The 26,745-nt window shown below is 48.2% G+C and overlaps 1 protein-coding gene and 1 long non-coding RNA gene across 4 annotated transcripts; one reads left to right on the plus strand and one right to left on the minus strand.

Moving 5' to 3' along the window:
* Positions 1-1,626: 1,626 nt before the first annotated feature.
* Positions 1,627-26,507, plus strand: LOC132325638 (interferon-induced very large GTPase 1-like). Of its 3 annotated transcripts, none has more exons than XM_059843176.1 (3): positions 1,627-1,764; positions 4,390-4,579; positions 15,332-26,507. In XM_059843176.1, exon 3 carries the CDS (start codon positions 15,334-15,336, stop codon positions 22,690-22,692), a length of 7,359 nt encoding a protein of 2,452 aa, XP_059699159.1. In that variant the 5' UTR covers positions 1,627-1,764; positions 4,390-4,579; positions 15,332-15,333; the 3' UTR covers positions 22,693-26,507. The 3 variants fall into 3 exon arrangements, with proteins under 3 accessions (XP_059699159.1, XP_059699158.1, XP_059699160.1); XM_059843177.1 differs by having other exon boundaries at positions 1,665-1,764; positions 4,478-4,579; XM_059843175.1 differs by lacking the exon at positions 4,390-4,579.
* On the minus strand, positions 4,838-13,877 carry LOC132325639 (uncharacterized). Its single transcript, XR_009485995.1, has 3 exons — positions 12,984-13,877; positions 10,435-10,503; positions 4,838-6,590 (listed from the first exon to the last, which is right to left on the minus strand). It is a non-coding gene; the product is annotated as an uncharacterized LOC132325639 (long non-coding RNA).
* Positions 26,508-26,745: the final 238 nt, after the last annotated feature.

Raw genomic sequence — 26,745 nt, forward strand, 5'->3', positions numbered from 1 at the left:
GTTTCACACTGCAACATACCATTGTACACTGACCTCTCCAATTTCCAGGTAGCTACTCAGGGCTATTCCATTTCCACAAAGACACCAAAAGCCATCTGGCAAATCACAGCTAGTTGTGATGCTCATGTTGGAATTGTTAGCATGCCTTGCAAACAAATGGTCATGTGTTGTGGTTTGACACTGGCCCAATGCCAGGCATCCACCAGAGTTGCTCGCTCACCCTCCCCTGACACACCTGAGCTCCTGCACATGGCACATGTGCAACCCCTCATCCACAGGCCTCTAATAACCAGGGCTGAAACAAATCAAAAGTAAATTGGCTCCTCACACAGTGACATGTAGGGGTTCAGTGGACAGGGGTTCAGTGGAGGGGGGTGGTTTGTGCTGCAGTGAGACCTGGGATGCGGGGACAGATGTTCCACGAGTCTGGGAAGGGGGGATTGCAGTGAAACCTGGGTTTTGGGGTGGAGTTCCAGTGAGACATTGGGGTTTCAAGGTAGGGGGAACTCTGCAGTAAGACCCCAGTTTGGGGGTGGTTGCAGGGAAACACAGGTGTTATAAAGAGTTATGTAGTAGTTGGCTCACTCTTCAATTTCTTTGCTTTAAGTTTGAAATTGCAATTGTTTGCAAATAATTATTGTACGTTTTAAACTGCTTTTAAATATGATAAACTTTGTAATCCCTTGTGGGCAGGATAAATGGGGAAATGAGTGTAAAACTGAAAGCAAGGCTTTCACAAGATGTAAGAGGGCTTGCAAAAGATGTCTTTTAAGATATGCTTGCTATTGCAAAATGTATATCCACAACAGCATAGGCAGAGAGCAGAAGAATATAAATGGAAAAGTATCAAGCTTAAGCTGGCATCAGAAGACCAATGTCTGCAACTATTGAATTGTGGAAACAGTGCAATAATCTGGAGCAAGATTGTAGTCAACAAGCCCAAAATAAGTCTACAAAATCATCTGAGGAAGTAACACAACTGTAAAAACTGCAGACTGAAGAAGGAGGTGGGCCACTGGCTTTGCCATGCGCCCAGAGTACGCTGTAACTCTTGCTTTATGTATTATCCTTTATTATAACTTTTTTTAATTCTTAAAATTTTGAAAGAGTGATCTTCATTTTTCACACAGGGTTTGTGGGGATGGCTGCAGTGAAACCCTAGGCTTGTGGGTTGGGGGGCTGCAGAGAGACCTGGGGTTGTGTGGCAGAGGAATTGCAGTGAGTGAGAGCCGGGATTTGGGGGGCTGTGGGGGCAGCAAGGAGCAGTGTGGTGAAGGTGGGACCGTGTGTGACATGGGACCCCTCCTTGCTGGAATGATCAGGGTGTGACTGGGAGCTTCTGCGGTCCTCTGGCAGTGGAAAGCCATTCCCCCTTGTCATGTCCCTCCAGGCCTTTCTCCAAAGACCCTCTCCTCCTTTTTTTACATTTATGTGTATCCAACTATCGCAGTTTACAATATTATCACCAGCAGTCAGCACAAGAGTTAAGTGTCATTGTCTGCAACTGTCACGGCTGCAACAGTGTTGACTGTGAGCCAACTCAAACCATCGCTGTTGTGGAATTTGGACCATGTCACGTGCCTCCAAAAAGATGGTTTCACTTCCACTACTCTGCTGCAGTAAAAAGCCTGATTTCCAGGAATTACTCCGCTGGCTCTGGAACGGAGATGGGAACCCTCCACCCACTGGAGAGGCAGAGCTGGATAAAAAGGGGCTGGAGTGGGCTTCTCCCAGCCCGGGAGCTGTGGAGCCCAGAGGGAGAAGGTAGGGGATGGGGATGGGGATGGGGATGGGGATGGGGATGGGGGTGGGCATGGGCATGGGCATGGGCATGGGCATGGGCATGGGCATGGGCATGGGCATGGGCATGGGCATGGGCATGGGCATGGGCATGAGCTGCGGGGCTCGGAGCCAGGAGCAGCATCTTGTTGCTCTCCTGCCTCCTGTTCCCGGTGCTTTGCCACTGCTGAGGAGATGGCAGGGCAGGAGAAGATGAGGCTGAGGGCAGCGGGCAGGCACTGTGTGCTCCCAGCGTGGGCTGCAGGAAGCCGCCTCTGCTGGCACCGCTTTGGGGGAGCTCAGGGGAGCCGTGTGCGCTGCGGGGGCTGAGCTGGGAGGGGGTCGGGGTCAGAGCGGTGGGAGCGGAGCGACGGGGGGAGGAGGAGGGATGCGGGGGATGGAGGGGCACAGTGAGGTCTGCAGAGGTGCAAAGGCTGTCCCGAGAGCTGGCAGCGGGGCTGGCAGTGGGGCTGGCTGGGCACAGATCCCCTGCGGATCCCCTTCCCCTCCGCCAGCCCGTGCCCCTCCGGCCGGGAAACGCTCCCCGCAGGCGGGGCCGACCCTGCCCGGCCCGGGCACCCCCAGCCCCGCGCTGGGGCCGGATGGCTGCACTCCCCTGAAGGCAGGAGCCGGGGGGATCATTCCTTTCCTTGCCCATGCAGGGAGGGTGGGATTCTCCTCTCTTGCAGTCTAAGCACCACCCAGAGCGCTCTGGTCCCTGGGACAGCCCCACAAAGGCAGCGGTGTTCCCGGAGCCCCTTTCCCTGGGACAGGGCTGGGGAAAATGCTCTTGGGGGCTGTTCCTGTGAAACGGGGTGCAGGCATTCCCATGGCAGGTCCTGCTGTCAGCCTTGCTGCTTCCCTCCTTTGCTTCCAAGGAGGAATTCAGTCCCGAGTTATGCCCTGAATGTGCTCAGTGCCTCTCTGCGGGCACTGACACAGTCGCATGGGGCTTTTCCCCTATTCCTGCGGCAATGCAGGAGGCTGTGCAGGGAGTGCCAAGGGTGCCTGGGGGCAGGCTCAGGGTGTGGCTGGGCTGGAGTTAATGTTGTTCAGGGCAGCCTCTGGCTCCTGAGACTGAACCAGGTCTGGCAGTGCTCCAGTGGGACAGAATTTGGGAGAGGACAGGGCTGGGACAAGTGGCTCAAGTGGAAGAGCTCCAGCAGTGACCCTGAGCCAGCAGTTCCCATCCTGAGCAGCTCTCCTGCACTGAGGTTCTGCTGCCCAGGGAGCAACTGGACATGAGCCTCTGAAAAATGCCAATCACTTGTGTTTAGAATTTTAAAAGTTTATTAGTAAGAAAATGGGTATAGAAATAGTAATATAATTAGAGTAATAAACATTTGAACTATTGGGATTAGGACATTATGAAACAATAAAAACAAAGGGTTATGGATGGTCCGGGTGCCTTCTCCTGGGCAAAATAATCTCGAAAATGGACAATCGTTAACAGAGGATTAACCCTTAAAAGCAATAGCCTGTTGCATATTCATATACCTCATACATGATGCATAAATTCCATTCAAACACGGGATTCTCTCTGGTCTGTGTCAGCTTCTTCCTCTTAATCCTGACGGCATCTTCAGGACTGAGCAAGGTGGGAAGAAGTTCATTTCTTCTGATAACGGAGCAATAAATTCTTTTTCTCTGAAAGATTTAGGTGTCCTGTGGCTGCTCTCTGGTGCGAGTACCTCATTCCTTTCTTAAAAAGTATCCCACATACACAGCTTCTATTTTAACTGCCAAAGTTACATTTTAACTACAAAACTACATTTACCATACTATTAAAATATTAATACAGCACTACTAATCAATACAACATAATACATGTAGTAAATATCTGCATAGACCCATACAATATGCACTTTTCACATGAGCAAAGAAAACAATTGAGGTCTGACATCCCTCCTGAGCTCTGCCAGCACACGCCCAGCTTTGTTCTGCTGCTGAACTGCCCTTATCAGAAGCCAGCAGCTTTTCCTGTTTCTGCTGTCTCCCTCCTGTTCCCATCCTGCTGCTGGGAGCACAGGAGCTGCTGGGCGGCTCAGTGCCTGCTGGGATCCAAGCCCAGCTGTGCTTCTCCCCCCTCTGCAGGGCCCTGAGCTTCCCCCCAGCAGCAGCTGTGTGATGTGGGCAGCGGTGGGACCGGGCCCTGCTGCCCCATTTTCAGGGCTGTTCTCCTGGCTCTGCCCCCTCCTCACCTTGTCTGCTGCCCCCAGAGCACAGATGTTCCCTGGACAGCCTCTCACCCATCAGCACCCCCAAGTCCTTCTCCTCAGGGCTGCTCTCAATCCATTCTCTTCCCAGCTTGTGTCTATGCCTGGAATTGCCCTGACCCATGGGCAGCACCTGCACTTGGCCTTGGTGACCTTCAGGGGCTTTGCTCTGTCCCACCTCCCCAGCATGTCCAGCTTCCTTCTGGTGGGGGAACATGGATGCAGGTCCCAGGTGAAATCCTGCTCTGGGTACCTTTCCAGAAGAGTCCTGAGGAGTCTTTGCTGCCTGGGCAATCCCCAGTGGAGGAGAAGGGTTGGCCTGCAGTGCTCCCTGGAATGAATCTGCTGTGCTCATGGGGTCACCTTCTCCTGACTCTCTGCTCTTCTCCTTTAGGATTTTGGGCCTTTCCTTCCTGCTGCTCTTCCTCCTGAGTTCTTGAGGTGGCTCCCTTCTTCTTCTCCACACCTATCGTGTACCCCAGGTCTGCCACTGCCACTGTGCTGTGTCCCCTGAGCTGGAGCCCTCGGCTGCCGGTGTCTGCTGGAAAGCCAAGGCTGGGAGCAACGGGAGCATCTGCTGTGAGGTGGGTGAGGGGAACCAGAGCCCAGAGCCCTTGCACACATTGCCCAAATCTGCAGGGATTCCCAAGGGAAAGTGATGCAATCACTACAGTCTTTAGCTAGCTCTTTTAGAACACCAGCAGCCATACCAAGGTTTATGGAACAACTCCAGGACAAATTCACCAGGAGCTGAACTTCAGAGCTGCGGCTCTACAGTGGGATTAGCTTTACAAGTGTCAGGGAGAAAAGTAAAAGAGTCAACGGATCCTCTCCACCACATATTCCACAAAATCTTTAATCCAGAGATGCAGAAGCAAAAGGGAAAGAGCACAGCTCTGCAGTGGTTTATATACGGGCCAAAACTGGCGGGCAGATACAAACAGCCAGCCAATGGGATAACCTTAGGGGAGGAGTGATGGGAGTGGTTTATAGAGCCAGTTCCAAAGAGAGCAAAGGGGAGGAGAAAGGGGAGTGGTTTACATCAGGGTGGATACAATTTAGGGAGATACCAACTTGGAACAACATAGGGAGAGCTTTGGAAGCAGCCACCGTCAGAGAATCCAGATTACAAAACTGAAAACTGGGGTAACACGAACACTAACTGCAATATCTCCCCCATCTTTTTTAAGAAGAGGAAGGAACGGGATTACACTCTGATTTTGGGCATAACTCGTACCACCATTTGGTTGGGAGGCTGTCATCGGGAGAATCCTTAGTATCGGGCTTATTGGTATAGGGGTTTTCAGAGTAAGGAGCATCAGGGCTCTCAGTAACATTAATTTCAGGAGGGGAAAAGGTGAGGGGTGCAGCAGTGGAAAGGCAACATCTTGTTAAAATAGCAAAGGGTATTACAATAAGCAAAACAATTACATTAAACCAAACAATAGATTTAACAATGTAAGAGAGCCACCCAGTCAACCCCCACCCTTAGAAGATGTTCCCCTGGCAGTCCTCAGATTCTTTTTTGATATCAGTTATCCATTCTTGCATTTCTCGCAAGAATGCGCGGACGTCTGGTGCCTTTGATGTAGGTTGAGGCAGCAGAGACCTTCAAACTCTTGACATTCATGTCCATGCAGCAGCAGCAGGAAGTCAATAGCTGCCCAATTTTGTAGAGCAGCTTTCCTAGTGATTTCTTTGTCTGCTAGGAGGTCACTGATTGCGGTTGTTGTTAAACTGGCTTGTTTCACTACCCAACACTCAAGGTGGCCCAATTCACCTTGTGCTTTAGCAGCTGCAACCCATGGTAAAAATAAAGTAGCTCTTTTTAGCCTAGACCAATAAATAACAGTGTTTTTCTAAATTATCAATGCTTCACTTTTGGATTCTCAAATTGTTTTTCTGTTGTTAATTCATAATTTGGGTTTGGTTGGGAATGAACAGCATAAACAGCCCAAATGTGCACGGACCTCCGAGCAGGCAAGAGGGGATACCTGCTCAAGCTCTATCCCCACAAATGAGAAAAGTACCTTTTCCTAGCCTCTTTGGTCGGTGGTCCTCTGTGGACACCATCTTAACATACTCAATCTTATCACACCACCTGTTGTCCTGGCAATCTTTTTTATACTGGAGGACATTGGTGTACTGTTCCATGTGGTGCCTTGGTTCGTAGACAAACTGAATGCAATAGGTTGCACTTGAAGACCCTAAAACTTCAGGTTCTTGTGGTTCACTGTTCATGTCAAGCAGCTTGCCTACCCACACTCACCACAGCATGAGGGGGCTCTAAATGGTTCATAGGTCATGCTTGGTGTTCAGTAAACTATGTGGGTGCTTTCTTTGCTATTTACGGTTTTTTAATGTTCTTTCAGGGTACTCCTCGGGTTTAAACGGGACCCCCATTAGGCAGGTTGACATAGGATTTTCTACTGCTGCTGTAGACAAGTAGATGTGGTCTTGCTTAAGTGCCTCTGCCAACATAACCCAGACATTTTTCCTGGGTTGTGGAAGGATCCATGCATCAGAAGACTGGTTTAGGGTGAATCAGATGAAACAAATTCCAATGAGGGCTGGCCTGGGGAACATGGCTTCTTCCTAAAATAGTATAAAGTTTAACAAGGATTATTTAGCATTTCATAATCATCAATGAACACATTAAGTGACGGAAAATCAGGGTAGAAGGGGGAATTTGGGTCTCCTTTTCCACCCAACAGACTTTTCCTCCTTTTAGCTGCTACCACATCTTTTTCAGCGTCAGGAGGCCTGTTAAGGTGTTTGGTGACAGCATTTCAACCATTTTTGTGGGATCCACTGCAGGTCTAGTGGAGTAGACATGCAGGCATACCCACGTCCCCACGTTACCAATTACAGGGTCCTTTAGTTTTGGATGTTTGTGGGTCCTGAATGAAGATGGGCAGATGTTCTTCGTATCTGTGATCTCCATACGGCAGAGAGCATCCCCACTGGGGGATTCAGATTCTCAAAAGAACAGTTTAAAAAGTTAACAGTGAAGAGAGCTTTGCAAAGTTTGGCCTGAGGCATTTGTCCTTGGTGCCCTCCTGTTGACATTCTAGAACCTGTTTAAGTGACCAGTGTGCTTGCTCAACCACACCATGACCTGTGGGGGAGTGAGAGGTGTGAGATATCTTATGTTCAACTCCCCACACCTGCAGGAATTTGTTGAATCCCTTGGAAGTGTAGGCTGGGCCATTGTCTGTCTTAATTTCTTTAGGGACCACCAACACTGAGAAAGCCTGCAGCAGGTGTTTCTTTGCATTCTTGGCCTTCTCTTCTGTGTGGGCAGAGGCATAGGTTGCCCCAGAGAAAGTGTCAATAGAGACATGCACACGTATTTCAGCCTGACAAATTCAGATATGTGGGTGACATCAGTCTGCCACAATTCACAACTGCCCAGCCCCTGGGGTTAACCCCATCTCCTAATCATAGAATGGCGGTTGACTGCCAGTTGGGACAGGTCGCCACAATGGCCCTGGCCTGATGTTGCTTCTGGTGGAATTGGTGGACCAGCCCTGGCCCATTCTGATGGAACATCTGATGGCTCATCTTTGCTTGCTGGAAAATGTCAGGAAGCCTTGCTAGATCTACAGAGGCTATAGCCAGGGAATCTGACCTTTGATTTCCCTCCCTCAGCCACTGGTCCTGGCAGGTTGGTACGTGATCTCACATGCATGACATAAAATGGATGCTCTCAGTCAGAAACAGTATCAATTAATTTTGAGAGTATCTTGAAGAGAGTTTGGTTCAAGACCTCTTTCAAAATTGCATTCTCTGCCCTAGCTACTATTCCTGCTACATAAGCTGAGTCATTAACTAAATTGAATGGCCCAGAAAACCTCTCAAAAGCTCTAAGGACAGCAGCCAACTTAGCTATCCACAGAGACCCCTCCACATATTCTACGTCTGTTTCCCGCTGCTGAGTTTGAGGATCCTTCCAGGTCATTAGTGACTTATGGGATACTCCAGACGCATCAGTGAAAACTATCAGAGCCTTGAGTGGCCTCTGGCTCCTTTTCTCTCTAGGGATCAAATAAAACTTTTCATGAAACTATTGGTGGGCAGGAGCTTGGACAGAAATCTTTCCTACTTACCTATCCAATGCAATTTGAAGGATCTAATTTTCTCTTAATAGTTGTTCGAACATACCTGCTGTCAACTTCTCTGGAGATGCTGTATCCTCAGAGAGGCCGATTGGCAGATAAATGCATGCAAAATCACATCCAGCCAGTTCCAGGATCCTTACTCATGCTTTCCTGACCAGCTGAGCCATCAGCTCTTGTGGCCTTGTTATACTCTTGGACTGATGGTGACTGAGGAAAACCCACTTTGTGATCAAGAGAGGGTCCCTCTGGTCCTGGTCCCATTGGACTACTAAACCACGTAAGTGTGGCAATTTTCCCAAAATGATAAATTTGAATGGCAGGTTTGTTTTACAATGGTGGGACTGTCTCTCTTTCAGAGCTTTTTTACTTTCTTTAAGGCAAGCTTTGCCTCTGGAGTCAGGGTCCTGGGAGAACTTAGCTCCTCTCCCCCTTTCAATAAATTGAAGAGAGGGGCTAGGTCTTCTGTTGTCATCCCAGCCAGGGCCTGATCCAATTTAAAGACCCCCACAAGCAGTAGAGGTGCGCTAATATTTTGGGATCGCTGTCAATAGCCAATTTTTGATGAACAATGGTCCTTGCAGCAATCTGAAGCCCCAGATACCTTTAAAGGGGCACCCTTGAATTGCAAAAAAAGAAAACAAACTCCATAACTTTTGTAAAATTTATAAAGCCAGTATGTTTATTACAGCACTAGACACATGTGGGGATCACTCCCCTTAAAAAGACGTGTGTACCTCTGGGAACTCCAGATCCTTTTTTATCTCCCTTACTAATCCATATGCATGGAATTTCACAATAGCTTCATACATATTAATTTTACTGATTTCGTGTTATACTTGCAGCTAGTTTTTCATCAGAAAGTACAGAAAGAACTCCCGGGTCACCCTGCCCTGTCTCCCGCAGTCTCTCCATCTGTTTCAGAGTTCAAGGGGACCTCCCTTATCTCTGTCCTTTGTCTGAAGCAGCTTCTTAGAGCACAGGTTTTTTTGTGAGAACAGGTGGTCAGACCAAACAGCTATGTTTGCAAGCTACAGACTTAATTCAAAGATGTCACCTAAATCAAAATGGATTTCTGCTCTAGAAAATTTCCACTCTGTCTCACCCTTTGTACTTTTTCCTCCTGTAATTCAAAACTGGCAGTTATCAAAACATTGACCACTTGGTCAAGTGTGTGTTGGAGCATATTGTCACTGGGAGCACACACAAGCACAGCATCCATATAGTGCAGGATGATGGCTTCCCCCACCTTGGCATCTACAGGAGACAGCAATGAGGCAATGTACCATTGACAGATGGTAGGAGAAGCTTTCATTCCTTGTGGCAACACTTTCCAATGGAACTGCCTCATGGGAGCGTCCTGGTTTTGTGTTGGGACCAAGAATGCAAAATGTGGGGCGTCAGCTGGGTCAAGAGGAATTCTGAAAAAACAGTCTTTAATATCAAGAACTCCCGGATTCCAATTTTGGGGAAGCATCACTGGGGAGGGCATCCCTGATTGAAGGGGTCCCGTGTTGACAATGACTTCATTTATTTTTCTGAGATCATGGAGGAGCTGCCACTTGTTCTTCCCCTGCTTTCTAATAACAAAAATTGGGGAGTTCCAAGGGCTGAATGTTGGTTCAATGCTACCTCGAGCCAACTGCTCCTCCATGAGTTCATTGAGCGTCTACAATTTTTCATTGCTGAACAGACACTGAACTACCCATACTGGCTTGTTAGTGGTCCAATTCAGCTTCTGGATAGGACACTCCACAATGGCTGCTCTTAATAATCCCGAGGGTTTTTTGAGATTTCAATGGGTACCCCGCATTGTGACATGAGGCCCCTTACCCACAAGGAAACCTGGTAAACTGCAACAAATGGTCATATATTAGCTAATTGCCTGTCTGGCCCCTCAAATTGTACAACGGTGTTTGATGTTCTTGAGCGGCCCCTATGCCCTGTATTTTGCCTGCTACATTTTGTAGTTCCCAATATGACGACCATGCCCTTTCGGGGATGATTGTCACATCTGCTCCTGTGTCTAACAAGCCCTTCATCCCTATCCCATCCGAGCCTTGCTGAATGTGGCAGGGAATCATAGGCTTATCCTCACCCACCACTTCTGCCCAGTAAACTTCTAATGCTTGATCATCTACTGGGATCTTTGCTGGAATAGGAATAGCCTGGGCAATGAACTGGCCCCTGGCTAGGTAAAATAGTGGGTGGATACAACGTGCCAAGAGAAACAACACCACACAGATTTACTAAAAGCATCACCAGAACGATCTCAATCTCAGGTGGTGTGTGGTTGGTATCACCCATGACAATATACTTACCACCAGGTTCTAGAGGCATCGATGTTTCCCCCAGTGGTTTGTCATCTATCAGCATCCAAGCTTCGGGACCTGAAAAACTTTTTGTCAGATGTGAGAAGTAGCAGCAGTGGCTGAGGCAGCCACACTTTACTGCAACTGTCAATATTAGCTGAGTCTGTGTCACGTCCAGTGTGGGTGTCACGTCCAGTAATGTTATGCAGTTCAGTTTTTATTTGTCCCACTCTCCCTTGCCCTTGGGACCCTGCTGTATTTACTTTTATACGTGAAGCAGGATCTCGCTGCCCCACTAGTTTTTTTGTAGTGGGTGCCCCTCCCCCATGGTTCTCTTTTGGTTCTGTCCAAGTGGGCTGGTATGCTGGACAGGATTTGGCCAGCATCCCACCCTGCAGCAGTAACAGGTTAGTGGTCCCCATCAAAAGGGTGATGTGCTGACAGCAGCAGTGGTGGTCACTGCAACAGTCCTGCCCAACACCTGCACTCTATTCCAGTCGGCTGCTATGAAGTTCTTGGCGCATACCTCAATAATAGATGTTAGCGAGGGTGGAGGGTCAAGCAGCATCCCTCTGATGATTTGCTGGTAGGCCTCGTTGGCATTGGCCTTTGCCATTTCCAGGAGAATCACCAGTGTGACTCTGGGTCCTCCACCTGTCTTTTGATTTGCACTTCCAATCTCTTAATAAGATCTATAAAAGGTACTTTGGGCTGCTGTCTGACGGCAGCAAAGCTGACATGGGACCCATGGGAGGGAATTTGCTGGAATGCCCTCTCAGCAGCTCCCTGGATTAAATCTAAAGTCAGCACAGCCAGCACATTGGCTCAGCCCATTCCCCCTCGCTGCACAGGTGGTCCATAGTAATAACATTTCCAGTTGTGTCATGCGAATGATTTAGAATCTGCAAAAGGTCAAAAAGAATTCCCCACAACGATTTCTTCCATGCCCCCTCCCACAGCAAGTGTTCTGCTAGAGAGACAAGGCATGAAATCAAATCCTTGAGATTGTGCGGCACTAAGATATTATAGGAGAAGGTAGCTCTAAGCAAGCCTTTAAAATACTCATTCCCCCTCCCAAATTCTTTTTGTGCCTTGCAAATTTCTTTTTTACTTTGGTAGGAGAGGGGCTCCCATACTCAGAGCAAACCTTCTTGGCCATCACTAAAGGTCACTGGTGCAACAAGAGGAAGAGCCTTTTGTTTTGTGTTTAGGGGTTTTGGCCTGTAGCTTTCAGTTTTCACATTGTGGGAACCAGAAGAAGGAGCCTGGGATGCAGGGGGAGGGGCATGGGAACCGAAAGTAGGAATGGGGTGATTACAATGGAAGCTGATGCTGGGGGAGAAGGGAGGGTGAGGGGCAGGGCTAGGGGCAGAGCAGCAACATGAAGGGGCGAGGACTTTGGGAGGAGGGGCTGACGTGGGGGAAGAGGGACCTGGGGGAGGAGAAAGGGGAGGGGTTGGGGAGGATATTGGGAAAGGCTGGAAGAAAGGGGTTCTGGGGAAGGGACACATATGACTGAGACCCAACCACGTGGTCGCCACCATTTTGAGACCCGACCATGTGGTCCCCTCCATTTTGAATCGGGGTAGGGAGGGGATTGGGAAAGGCAGGGAAAAAAAGGATTGTGCGAGAGAGGAGCATATGTCTGAAAAATGACCTTGTGGTCATCACCAGTTTGTGCTCTTCAGGGCCCATTTTGAGGAGCAGAGAAAGGCTTAGGAGTTCGTGGGGAAGGGGAATAAGCTGGGGGAACTTCAAACCTAACAATTTTTGGGGTTTGAACCGGGGCAGAGGGTTTAGGAGAAGGAGCCTTGGCAGTTTGGACATTTCTGCAGAGCTGGGGTGCTGAGGGAGATGCAAAGAGCCAGGGGGAGTCAGGCTTGCCTAGCCACCCTGCTTGTCTGCTTTCTGTGACTCCCCTGGGGTAGGACAAATGGGCTGGGGAGGGGGGAGGGGATAGCTGAGGGAGATAGCTGTGGCTGTTTCTCCCTTTCCATTTTCTCAACTAAAGCAAGTCAGAATAAAACAAAAAGTGGGATCAATTTGGATAAAGAGGTGTCCCCCTGGTTCATCAAATCAGTCAATTTTCTTCCAACCTTGTTGCAAAAGGGGATGGAGGTTACATTCATGGGGGACACTCGGAGGAAGTGAAAGAACAGCCAGCAGATTATTCCTTTAAATAACCCTTTAGAAAAAGGCTTTTCCCCAGCTCTCAAGATTCCTGCAAGCTGGGTAAAAATCCCTCTCTGCTGTGCTGACAATTTAACACCCATGATAAGATATTTACTTGGGTCAGCTCAGCAAACTCTACCTTTGACTACAACAGAAATATTAACTAAAATAAAATAAAATAAAATAAAATAAAATAAAATAAAATAAAATAAAATAAAATAAATACAACAAAACTAAATTAAATTAATTTAAATTAAAATAAAATAAAAATCTAGAAGCAGCTCAGGGACAGAACACCATCCCCTTCCCATGCTTCCAGGGGCATCAGGACACAAAGCAAAAATGTCCCTCCTGGTCTCACCCATTTCCCCCCAGGGAATACTTACCACTACTGCCTGGATTAGGGGAGCTGTAGCCAAGGTCCCTCTCCTAAAGATGGTCCCTGGTGTTTTGGGGATTACCGTCTCCATCCCTGGAGCTGCTACCAGAAAGAAATCAGCCTGCTTCTTACCAGGGTAGCTAATGACCAAGTCCTTAAATGCAGTCACCTGCAAGTGACTGCACAAGTTCTTCCATGAGGTCTCAGACTGATCAGGAGGCCTCACGTTGGGCGCCAGCTGATGCAACCACTGGAGTCTTTAGCTAGCTCTTTTAGAACACCAGCAGCCGTGCCAAGGTGTATGCAACAACTCCAGGACAAATTCACAGGAGCTGAACTTCACAGCTGCAGCTCTACAGTGGGATTAGCTTTACAAGTGTCAGGGAGAAAAGTAAAAGAGTCAACGGATCCTCTCTGCCAGATATTCCAGAAAGTCTTTATTCCAGAGATGCAGAAGAAAAAGAGAGCACAGCTCTGCAGTGGTTTATATACAGGCCAAAACTGGCGGGCAGATACAAACAGCCAGCCAATGGGATAACCTTAGGAGAGGAGTAAGGGGAGTGGTTTATAGAGCCAGTTCCAAAGAGGGCAAAGGGGAGGAGATAGGGGAGTGGTTTACAGAATTAGTTCCAAAGAGAGCAAAGGGGAAGAGAAAGAGGAGTGGTTTACATCAGGGTGGATACATTTTTGGGAGATACCAACTTGGAACAACATAGGGAGAGCTTTGGAAGCAACCATTATCAGAGAATCTGGATTATGAAACTGAAAACTGGGGAAACAGAAACACTAACTGCAGCAGGAAAGCTGCCCCTGAAGGCTCTGGAAGGGTGCAGGAGCCCAGTCCAAGCCCTTGGCATCAATACCTGTGCTGATAAGAGTGTTGTGGCCTTGGTGGGACGGTGACACATGGCGTTCGTGCATCTGAGATATAACACATGACAGACCACATTGTTCATCAGCCAAACAGCCTGTTTTATTGTTCAGGGCTTGCTTTTATAAGACATTCAAAGCTCCCAGCTCTAAACCGCCACGGGTCTAATCTCCATGCCCCCTATACTATGAACCAGTCAAATACTTGTATTTTAGGAGACTTCTTATTAGTTGAAACCTCTGTCAGACAGCCCAGAGGCCGGTTTATGGGAGGTGGCTGGGTTTCTTATTTATAACTGGATTAAAACGCAGTACAAATAAGCTTGTACGGTAACAGGAGAGAAGCTGAATGCTCAGAAGGATTTTTTGCAAGGAATAAATCTCTCCAGGATCCAATTGAACTGAGACCAGGACACTTTTCAGAGTTGTGTGACAGAGTCAAAACCCCCAAAAGTTAAAAGGCAGGTGCCCAGTTGAAGGTTTGCAGGCACTTTTCCTCTTGTCACCAGAGATTTTGAACTTGGTGGCTCCGTAGTAGTTGAAGCCAAGACTGCCACCAAAGGGCACCTGCCTGACGAGACCCTCTGTGCTAATGAGCAGAAGGTCACAGAGGGCACCTCTCTGAGTTGGGTCCCAGCATTTCCAGTCTCTCCTGAAGGGCCGCCAGGATGTCCCAGGCACAGCTGTGGGCAGGGACAAGGTGGATTTTCCCCTGCACTGGGGTGGGGCCCTGAGTGTGCCAGGAAGCAGCTCCTGGGAAGAGGCCAGAGAGGGGCGAGGGAGGGGCTGTGCTGGCAGCTGGAGCAGGAGCACAGCTCAGACCCCCTGGGGGGCATGGTGGGAGAGTGTCTGGGGAGTGTGGGGTGCCCATGGAGGGAGTGTGTGAGCACTGCCTCTGGGTGCTGGCAGCAGCAGGCTGGGCCAGGCAGCGAGCAGGGCAGCCGAGGGCTGGGCAGAGGGTGCAGGATGCAGGCAGGGCTGTGGGATGGGCAGAGGGGCTGTGCCAGTGCTCCAGGGAGCCAGGAATGCCCCTGGCTATCTGCACTTGTAGATTGAGGAGTTCTGCAGGGAGGATGTGGGTGATGGTGAAGGCAGCACCTTGTCCAGGGCAGGTTGTGTGGTTCAGTGTGTGTGTGTGGATGTCTGTGTGTGTCTGTGTCTGTGTGTCGGTGTGTGCATGTGTCTCTGTGTGTCTGTGTGTCTGTGTGTCTGTGTGTGTGTTGTACATCTCTGTGTCTCTGTGTATCTGTGTGTCTGTGCAATTTCTGGGATACACAATCAGCATCAGGGTTGATCCTGCGAACAGGTAAGCAACAGGCACATCCAGGGTGCTGAGAAGGAGACCCTGCCTCTTGTGCCATCCCAGGCCTGGCTCCAGCAGCCAGGTGGGAGTAATCCCCAGGGCTGCAGCTGCTGCAGAGCCTCTGCCAGGAGCCTGGGGCCTCTGACAACACCTTAGGGAAAGTCTCTGTTCTTCCTCCACAGCCATGGCTTTGCAGGAGGACACACAGGAAGAGGATGCAAAGGCCCAGCTCCTGGCAGAGGCATTCCAGAAGGAAGGACTGGATGCTGGATACTGGCTGCCTAAAGCTTCACAGATCCTGGGAATCAAGTGCAGAGAAGCCCTGCAACATCTGGAATATAAAGACTACCTCAGGCTGGAGTGCGAGGTACGGCACCCCTGGGAGAAAAAGGCACTCCAGAAACTCCTGAACATAAGAGATGACAAAATGACCACTAAAGGGGTGCAGAAGGAGCACTTGGAGAAGACAAAACAGAGACAAGATGAGGCCAAAAAAGCTCTGAAGGATCTGACAGAAATGCACAACAGCCACAGCCACAGCCAGGATACTCTGAGGGAGAAAGCAGAGACCCTGTGGCGAGCCATGGAGATTCCCAAAGAGTTCTGGCCACCAGCAGAGAAACCCTTAGCAGATATGCTGGAGAGCATCCAGAAGCAGCTGGAGCAGCAGGAGCAGTCAGCAAGCAGGAGGGAGAACATCCCTGACACAGAGGTGCTGAGGAGGGCGTCAGGGGGACTGGCCCTGCAGGGCATCTACAGAACCAGCAGCCCTGAAGATGTGCTGGCAAAGCGAGAGCAGCTCCTCAGGGTTCCTGAGGGATTCCAGCTCGCCGGTCCGGAGCAAGGATCGCTGCTTGAGAGGAAGGAGTTCTCCTCCTCTGCAGCAGAATCCACTTTCACCAAGTCCATGGAGCAGCTGGGGTTCAGCATGAGCGTTTCTGCCAAATGCTCATTCTGGGGGTTTAATCTGGGAGGGAGTGTAGATCACAGCAGCTTCTCGCAGTCACAGGACACCCACCAGTCCCGCTCTGAGCAGAGCTACTTTTGCACCACCATGTACCAGTACATCCCTCTGGCCTCCTGCTACTTCCAAAGGCATCAGCTTCGCCTCTCGGATGCGGCTCTGCGGGAGCTGCAAGGCATGGAGCAGCTTTTGAGCTTCAGTCAGGAAGAAGACAACCGTACCTTGGTGAAGATGTGTGAGAGCTTCTTCAGGAAGTTTGGCTCCCACATAAACCAGGGTCCCCTCCACTTTGGGGGGATATTCTGGTGGAAGGTGTCTACAGAAGGATTCCAAACTAAGAAGCAGGAAGAGATAAAACGACAAACTTCTGAAGCACTGAACAGCTTTGTTGGGGCCAGCTGGGCTGGTTTCTGGGCCAGTATAGAAGGGACCCTGGATGTTTCCAAATCCAGCTCACAGGCTTCTGTCCTGGGGAGAGCCAGAGAGAGTTCTCATACAGCAATTCAACTCTATGTGGCCAACACAGGGGGCCCAGCAGACACAGCTTCCCTTCCTCAGTGGAAAACTGGGCTCGTGTCTGATAACACAACGTGGTGCGTTATCGACCGTGGCTTTCAGCTGATCCCAGTGTGGGAAGTCATCTTCTATAATCACTGCGGGGATTTTAAGTCTGTTGGCCAGATGAGCAGAGCCCTCAGGGCTGGGTACAAAGCGCTGACGAATCAGAGCGTTGGCACCATTTTTGGAGAGGAACTGGGCAGTGCAGTGCAAGAGGCCAGAGATTTCATGAGGACTGTGAAGGCCTGGGAGGTGGCAAAAATGGATGAAAGGAAGCTGCTCATGCTGATGAGGCTAAAAGATGATCTGAGTGCAAAAACCCAGAACCCCAGTGTGTGGATCAACCTGTGCCTGTCAGACAAAGCCCTGCAGGACCTCCTTGTGAACACCGTGCGGAGCTGCCAGGAGTCACCTCCAGAAAACACCACCTTTATCAAGGTAATGTTGAGGAGTCTCCTGAATCCTCATATCTACTCTGTCAAGGACTTCCCTGAGGCTTCCTTCATTATGCAATGGATCTTCCAGACTGAGCACCCTCTTCCTGGACCTCCCAAGGTCTCTGAGCTTCAAGAGCTCATCCAAACACTGCAGCAAATGAAGGAGCACATCTATGCTGTCACCTACGCACCAGGAAGCTCTGCTCCTGCTGTTCATGAAGCAAAGATAAAAGCCACCCAGACCAGCAGCCTCGCCATTTATTCCTTACTCCAGTCTCTCCAGGAACAGGCTCAGAAGGACATGGAACTGTTGGTGCTCTTGATTGTGACCAGCACAGGGTACCAGGTGGAAAGCAGCACTTTTCAGCACCTCCTTGGACACCCAGAAATTCAGTACATGGCCAAGGAAATGGAAGCGGCACATGAGGAGTATGTGAACCTGAAGGAGCAAGATGCTGACAGAGCTGAGGCCTTTCTCGTGCTGACAGGTCTGACCGTGACATCTGAAAGTCAAGAGCTGTCCCTTGAGCAGAAGAGGGAGCGTTTAGTTTTCATGGAAGATCAAATGAAAGGTTTGTGGTCCACACGGATAAAGAATCTCCTCCAAAAGCACCATGGAGATGAAGATTGGGAGAGGCTGGAACGGGACTTGGACTCCTTGATCAGTGGGTGCTTGGATGACAAATTGGATGAACAGAGGATGCAGAACATACTGAGTGACCTGGAAGACACTTTCCCAACACCTGAGCCCTCCTGTCAGTCCCAATCCAAGTCAGACAGCAGCAAATCCAGAGAAAATGAAGCCATTGCAAACCAGGAGTTCCTGCAGTTGCTCAAGCGCCTTGGACTGGAAAGTCACTATCCAAGAAAACTGGGGATGGGAGATTTCCACACCATCTGCAAGACATCTCTGCAGGACAGCCAGCCCAGCCAGGACAAGGAACTGCCATTTTACTTCTTGCAAAAGCTGTTAACTGTGGATTACCAGGTGAGGTACCTGACTTGCTGGGAAAGGAGCAACACAGGCCTTGCACCTGTGCCACAAACCACAGAACAAGCTGATGAACCGTCAGATTCCATGGCAAACTTTCTTGAAAATCTGATGGAAGCAGCCCCTAAACACGTGAGCAGGGACAGCCATGTGCACCCCATGGACCTGCAGATGGCCATTTTCCATTGTGCTGATGACTTCCTGAGACAGACCCTGGCAACCAAGCTGGCCTTCTGCCAACTGGCGCTGCCTCTGCTGGTGCCCAGCCCGAGCACTTCACGCATCGAGTTCCCGCTCTACGCCCTCAGCCAAATTCAAAGGAGCTGGGAAGAGGTGGAGAAGGTAAGAAACCAGACCAGAACCAAGAGTTTCAGCAACAAACTCATCTTTCAGGCACAGGCACCCATCGTGTCCTTCATCCGCATTGGCAGCTCAGCCTCCTCTTCCAAGTCCCAGCTCCTGAATGCTGTTCTAAACAAACACAAACACAACACTTTCTTCGACCGCCACTGCAGAGGCAGCACCAGAGAGCGTTTGCTGATGGAAGGGCTGGTGGAGATCGCCTGGTACTGCCCCCGTGGAAGCCCAAATGACACCTTTGAGCGCTGTGTGGCTTTCTGTAACCTGCATGGAGACGCCAGGGATCATGGAGCACAGCTGCAGTTCCTGCAGGAGATATCTGCTGTCAACGTGGCTCTTGTGTCTGAATGGAAGCACATGGACAACAGGGGGAAACAGCTTCTGCAGAACCTGTTGCAGTCACAAAGGCCTTTGGTTTGTCTTCTCACAGAAATAGAGAATGCTGCAGCTGGACAAGTCGGCAAAAACATAAAAATAGGGATCAAGAACAGAAACGAAGCAGAACTGATGGACGAGATGACCAAGACAATTGGGAATCTCCTGGAAGGGTCTAATCCATGCTTCAGCCTGGAGGCCTGCATGGACAAAGCTCGCCAGCACGGATTCATAGTGGATGTAGATCAACCTGCATGTGTGACAGCCAAAGCCAAGGCAAAGGAGCTGGTGGAGCTTCTGAAGAAAGAGAAGCTGTCTGAGATCAAATCCCACCTGCTGCCACTTCAAGGAAAACTGTGGTACCAGTGGTGCCAAAAGGACAAAGAACTCACTCGCTTGCAGGAGAAGAGGAACAAGAGCATTGAGCATCATCGCAGCCAAATTGAAAATGAGAAGAATGCAATAAGAAGAAAGCAACTTAAACAAGCTTTCCCTCTCAACCCACTGATGAAATCATTCCTTGGCTTTCTTCAGGCCCAGCCAGCAGATACCAAAAAATACTTCCTGCACTGGATGAAGGTCTTTATGGATGAGCTGTCCTGTGGTCGCCTTGAAGAACTGAGGAGAGATTATCACAATTTATGGTCTGAAATCCAGACAGGAAAAAAAAGCAAGAAAAAACCCAGTGGCAATGATGAGTTTCTGAGGCGCTTGGATGCCCTCTCTGATGAAATCAATGATTCATCCATTGGCCTGGAGCACCTCCTGAGAGAGGTAGGGCAGATTTATGAAGCTGTGCAATTAATGAACACAGAGAAACACTATTTCTCCAAACTGCCAGAAATTGCCGCAGATCTCATGGTTTCAGGGTATCCCATGGAGCTGATGGATGGGGACGCTTCTTACCTGCCCTTGCACTGGGTGGGAGCAATCTTTGACAGCTTAATTGAGAGGCTGGGGGACAAACGAGTGTTTGTGCTCTCCGTGCTCGGCATCCAGAGCACAGGCAAGTCCACCCTGCTGAATGCCATGTTTGGTCTGCAGTTCAACGTCAGCGCAGGGAGATGCACCCGCGGAGCCTTCATGCAGCTGATCCCAGTGGGAGAGGAGCTGCAGCAAGACTTGGGCTTTGATTTTGTGCTGGTGATTGACACAGAGGGACTTCGTGCCATCGTGATGGCCAATAAACAGTCTCTGAAGCATGACAATGAGCTGGCCACCTTTGTCATTGGTGTTGGCAACATGACGATGATCAATATCTTTGGAGAAAATCCATCAGAAATGCAAGATGTTCTCCAGATCGCTGTGCAGGCTTTCCTGAGGATGAAGCAAGTCAATCTTTCCCCAAGTTGCCTCTTTGTCCACCAAAATGTGGGAGAAGCAACTGCCAAGAAGCAGAACATGGAAGGACAAAGGAGTTTGCAGGAAAAGCTGGATGAAATGACCGTGGTAGCTGCTCAGCAGGAATTCTGTGATGTCTCCTCCTTCAGCGATGTCATTGGCTTTGATGTGAACACCCACATTCACTACTTTGCTCACCTGTGGGAAGGAAACCCCCCAATGGCACCACCCAACCCCACCTACTGCCAGAATGTCCAGCAACTGAAGAGCAAAATACTCCTGACTGCCAAGGATTCACAGCGCAGCATTTTGAGGCTCTCAGGCCTTAGAGTTCGTATTGGTGACCTCTGGAATGCTTTGGTGAATGAAAACTTTGTGTTCAGCTTCAAGAATTCCCTGGAGATTGCTGTGTACAGGAAACTGGAAAGTGCCTTCAGTCAGTGGACCTGGAAGCTGAGGAGTCACATCTTAGATGTACAGATGAGATTGGACAACAAAATTCGGAATGGGGACATGCAGAATGTCACCATAAAAGACCTTGAAGGGCTGGTGCAAGAGACAAGTGATGCCATTGAGAAAGAAGTGGAAAAGTATTTCAGGGAAGACAGAGACTGTGAGACACTGATCCAGTGGAAATCAAGCACAGAGCTGAAGCTGAAAGACCTAAAAGAGACTCTTCTTCATGAAACAAAAAAGAAATGTGAGACTCTCATTGAGCTCAAGAAGGAGCAGAGGAAACTGGATGCAAGGAAGTTGGACTATGAAGATGAGCTGCTGAGAAGGAGTCGGGAGCTGGCTGTGAGTCTGAAAGGGAAGAGCCTCAGTGAGAGAGAACTGGAGAAGAACTTTACTCTTGTCTGGAACGAGTGGATGGCTGAAGTCTCCCGTGCTGCTCGTCCTCCAGAACGGGTGGATATTGATGCAGAAATTGAAAATGTCCTTGTGGAGCGGTTTAACGAGCCGGGTATCCATGAACGGATTGCGTCTTTTCCCAAAGGAAGCGGATTTTCTTTTGATCCAGAGAAATACATCATGAAGAAAAAGTATTTACGCTATATCCCTGATCCCAGGAACTTTTTCAATGTTGGTGCAATCAACTTTCAGCACATCACAGACAACGTCATCGCACGTGTGAGAGCAAATATTGCTAAGAAAGAAGAGGAGAAACGCGATTACAGTCAAAATTTTATTCATGAAATACTCAATGAAGTAGAGGAAGCTGTCAGGTCTGTCCCCAGCAATGCACCCTGTAGTTTTAACAGAGATTACAGCATAGATTTGTCTCTGTATCTGTGCAGAATGGCAGCAGAAAGGTTTAAAGCCATGCACAAAGCATTCCAGAAGGCAAATGACCCGGTTGCGTACCTGAGCAGCAAGAGAGAAGATTTCTTCCGGTGTTTCCAGATTTCCTGCCAAGGAGCCACTTCGATCACAACTTTTGCTTTTCTCCTTTGTCACAAGATTGAACCAGCTCTTAGCCGGGCAGTCTATGAGAAGACAGCTAAAGCCATCGCTGAGGACATGCAGGGTAAATTCCCAGATTTCCAGGGCAGCAGAGCCAATCTGGAAGTTTGCATCCTGAAATACCTGGCAAAAAATGAAAATTTTGAGTATTTCAAATGTTACCTTATGCGTCCAGAGGAATGTTTTCAGAAATACATTGGAATACAAGTTCAGAGTTACTGTTTAGATGGGAGCAGGAGGCTGAAGACCTTTTTAGATGACTCCTTTAATAATCTCTATCGAAACATCCTGACAGCTATTTCTTCATCAACCCAAACTGTCAAAGACAGAAAAGACAGAAAAGACAAAGTCTCTCTTTGGCTGGATGAATTTTGTAGGCAACTGACTGAGGTGATCAACTTGCCCAGAAGTGACCTGAAGGGCATCGAGCACCAGGAGGTCACAGACATTGAGTTCCTGAGCAGTGCCATGGCAGAAGCTCTGGATAACCTGAGGGACAAGCTCATGAAAGAATTTCCTGATGCTGACCTGAGCTCGTTTTCAAGGCAGCCTCACACCATCCTGGCAGAGCATTTTTCAGGGTGCTGGGCACAGTGTCCCTTTTGTGGGGCTGTCTGCACAAACACCATGTGGAATCATGATGGAGACCATCAAGTGGTCTACCATCGACCACGAGCTTTGATGGGAACCATGTGGCATGGCACAAACAACCTGGTCATTGATATTTGTTCCAGCCTTGTTACAAGTAATCTCAAATTCCGGTTTGATAACAACAAATGGATCCCTTACAAGAGATACCGGGATGCTGGACCTCCTGCTTCCACTTGGAAAATTCTTCCTGATTCATCCATGCAGGCGTACTGGAAATGGTTTGTGTCTCATTTCAGGACACAGCTGGAAGATTTGTACAGTGGGAAATTTCAGGGCAAAGGAAAAATCCCTGAGGCGTGGGGGAGAATTACCAAGCAGGAAGCACTGTCTGCGCTGGAGAAGCAAGGATGTGTTAGGCCACATCCTTGGGGACTGAGAAGCATAAGAGCTTTGCAGTTCTGAAAAACTTTACACCAGGATCTCTGCGAAATGCAGTTACAATGATGGTGCTTTCAAGCCACATGCAGACAATTGTATCCCATTCTTACCAAATTTCATGAAATAAGGTGCTTTACTGCAGCCTTTGCTCATTTCTTCATGAGAAAGCCAGAATCGTCCTGCCTTTTTGCCATAAACATTTCCCTCAGTTTTGTCCTAGAGCCAAACCAAACCCACTCCTTGGGGCAATTGACCTCCTGGCCAAACCTAAGCCCAATGGCAGGGACTGGGCAAAGGCAGCACTCAAAGCAACCCTTGGATCAGCTGCTGTGAGACAAGAAGGGACAGTGCCCCAAAGGCAGGTTTCCTGCAGCAAGGAGCTGTCCTGCTCAGAGAGAGGCCTGCGGGACCTGAGGCCAGCTCCATGCTGGCTGCAAGCTGGGATGCTTGGCTTTTGGGTGTCATCCTTCCCTCCCTTCTTGAAGCCTCCTGGATCAACTGAGGCTGTTCTCCCAGCAAGAGCTGTTGTGCCTGCGGGCTCAGGAAAGCAGTGACGCCACCACCCTGGGGCTCAGGCAGTGCTTTCACTGCCTGTCTCAGAGGTGCTGTGTCTCTGTCCAGCGCAGCCGCTCCTGCTCAGGTGCCTGGGGCTGCTGCCCTTCCCTCCAGCCCTCAGCCACAGCAGGAGCTGCTCCTGCCCTTGGCCTCTCTGCTGAGCAAAATCCTTTGGAATGCCCCATGTGGAGAATCCTGTCTGCCAGCACCTTCTGCAGCAGCCCTCAGGGCAGTGCTGGTGCTGCCCAGGCAGTCTGGTGGCACTGGAGCTCTGCTCTGGAGAAGGTGGCACCAGCTGGCTGTGTCCCAGGGAGGTGTGGGGGCTTTTGCTGTGCAGGTACTGCAACCCCACTGGGCAAAGTGAGGGCCAAGCCCTCCTGGAAAGCTGCTGAAGGGCTGCTTCAGCCTCATCCCCTGCAGGCTCTGTGTGAAAAATGCATATTATATCATTGGATCTTTGCAAATGTTAAAATGAATACTATATGTGCTATGATGGAAAGTTATGCTGTATTAATCTCTTTGTAGTAGTGTGGTAAATCAAGTTTTTAGGCGATAGCATAATATAAAATAGAATCTATGTGATGGAAGATACTTTTCTAACTAGATCCAGGAATGGATAAGAGAATCAAGAAATTATTCTCACAGACATAATAGCAACAAGACACCAAAAATCCCAAGAGAAGAATGATTGCCTCCTTATTGGGAAGACTCAGACTTTGAGCGACCAACATGATTGATTTACAAGATGAGGGGAGGAGTTGACAATAACCAGAAAACACCCTTTGTTTGAAAATATTTTTTGCATCATGTATGAGATATATGAATATGCAACGGGCTATTGCTTTTAAGGATTAATCCTTTGTTAGTGAGGTGAGCTTTTGCTTGGCAGAAGGAGTAAAACACACCCACACGTCTGTAACTCATTACTTTTTATTGTCTTTTATTGTCCTACTCTGATTGTCCAAATTCTTATTACTCTAATTTGTTATTACTATTTTTATAACTATTTTAATTCTATGAAACTTTTTAAATTTTAAAAGAAATGATTGGCGTTTTTCACACTCTGCTAATGAAGGAGTTGATTTGGACTGCTCTGTGTCTCCTTTGTGCTCAGGGGAGACACAGCTGGCGGTGACTCGAACTCTGTGTGCTGCAGACAGGCAGGGGACAGGGGTGTGAAAAATACATATTATATGTATTGGCTTTTCACAGATGTTGAAATGAATACTACATGTGTTATGTTGGAAAGTTATACTATATTAATCTCATTTAAATAGTGCTGTGTTAATCTAAGTAGTGTAGTAAATAAAGTTTTTAAGCTATAGCATAATATTGAAATAGAAACTATATAAGATACTTTCTGTAACTAACTCAAAAATTAAAAAAGATGACCAAGAAATTCTTCACATTATCCTATCTAGATAAAAATAACAATGACACCAAAATCCCAAGAAAATAATTATTACCTGCTTATCAAGAAAAGTCAAACTTCCAAAAACCAAAAAAGTGAACTTACAAGATGTGGCGGTGGGGGGGGGAAGCTAAAATAAACAAAAACAGTCTAATTTGAAAAGAATGTTTAAATCACATATAAGATATATGAATATACTATGAACTATTACTTGTAAAGAGTAATCCTTTATTAGCAAAGTGTGCCTTTCAGCAAAATACCAAACACCCAGACACCCATAATTCTTTACTTTTTATTGTCTCTTATTGTCTTTTATGATTCTGATTTTCATTATCCTAATTTTATTGTCCCAATTTTTACTACTATTAAACTTTTGAAATTTTAACAAAAGTAAGTAGCGTTTTTAACATTAGGAAAGACAGGCACCCGATGCCCACACCACCCGTGACCATCTCCCATCTTTTCCCCTTGCCTGGGCTCCCAATCACCATCTCCCAACCACCACCTCCGGAGGGTTCCAAGCCCACTCCAGGCAACCATGGAGCTGCAGGGGAGCCACTGTGGCCCCTCTGACTCACTGGGATCCAGCAGCGCCCCCTGGAGCCGCGGGGATGTCACTGCAGCTTCCCTGCCTCGACTGAGTCAACAGCGCTCCCTGCTGGTTATGGGTGTAACTGCACCAAAGAGAAATTTATGGGTGAGAAAAGGCTGGTTTTGGTTGCTGTTTTTTTGTTCCTGTAGTTGTTGCTGTCTATTATCAATGCCTTACAAAAGGGATGGCACTACTCTCAGGCTAAAAATAATTTATTACTCAGATAAACATCAGCCTCAAAGGCCGTCAGATTTTAAAGGAGTAAATGGTCAGCCATAGCTCAAAGTAGTCACAGGTTTCTTCTTTACAAGGCAATACATAACATTCTAATCCAATGGAAAGTTGTCACAAAGTTTGTTTAGTTTTTCTAAGCTATCACCTTTCCATAATTCTGCTGCACTGTGGATACTTTTAATCCAATGGGCTACCATTACGTGTACACACTTACACTTCTATTATAACAGCTAAAGTCTTACCTTACTCTATACAATTACATTACTACACTATAAAACCCTTCACACATTTTACCCAATGCAGTTTCTCACTTACTTAAGGCATATTCTTACTTACAACTACAGAAACATAAGTTTATAATTTTTCTGCTTAATGTCTGTGTACTTTTATTTCTACATCTATCCAAGCTTCTTCCAAGGCTGCAAATCAAACCCTTCAGTGTCTGTGGTAGTTTCTAAATTTACATTTCTCACAGCTGTTGTTGCTGTTTGTCTTGTTATATCTATATCTATGTCTATATCTATGTGTCCTAGGGTGACTGTTATCGCCATTCGTGTGTGTAATTTATGCTGGATATTATGTTCTGTGCCGTTAAGACTGGCAGAGTGAGAGGATTTTTTTGGGCCTCTTATCAGCCACTCAGCGAGACATACAGATAGCACCACGACTTAGTGCTGCTTTTCTGCTTTTTGCCCTGCTTTTTGCTTTTGCGCTTGCTTCTGCTTCGCTTCTGCTTTGGTTGCTCTTGCTTTTTTCCCCCTCTTCTCATTAGTTGATTTGGCCAAACAGTCCAAATTCCTTTCTGGACTACTTCCCCTGTGTGGACCTGCCGAACCTGCTCTGGACTGGGATTGGAACCACCGATTTGGAAACACCGAGCAGCTGCCCCAGTGCCAGAGGGACTGATAACAGCAACCACTCCCCAGGAGAGACTTTCTGAATTTGTCATCTTTTTCAGAGCGGTGAAAGAGTGGTGTCATCCAGTATTGTTCATTTTGTGTGCCGGGTGGTGCTGTGCTTGTCAAGTAAACAGGTTCTTTCCACCTCTCTCCGAGGAATTCCTCCCGAACCGGTTGGGGGGAGGGGCCGTGTGGGTTTGTTTTTTGGAGAAGCCCTTTTTGGGGATTCTCTCCCAAATTTGCCTTAAACCAGGACACTATGTCTATATCTAATCGGTATCTATATCTACCTCTATCTTTCCTAGTAAAGAACACGTATTCCTTTCCCCATATCTTTGCCTAGAATTCCCAGTAATTCCAAAGTTAGACTAATTTAGAGTGAGGGG

The sequence above is a fragment of the Haemorhous mexicanus genome, chromosome 3 (genome assembly GCF_027477595.1).
Source record: "Haemorhous mexicanus isolate bHaeMex1 chromosome 3, bHaeMex1.pri, whole genome shotgun sequence".
Taxonomy (NCBI): domain Eukaryota; kingdom Metazoa; phylum Chordata; class Aves; order Passeriformes; family Fringillidae; genus Haemorhous; species Haemorhous mexicanus.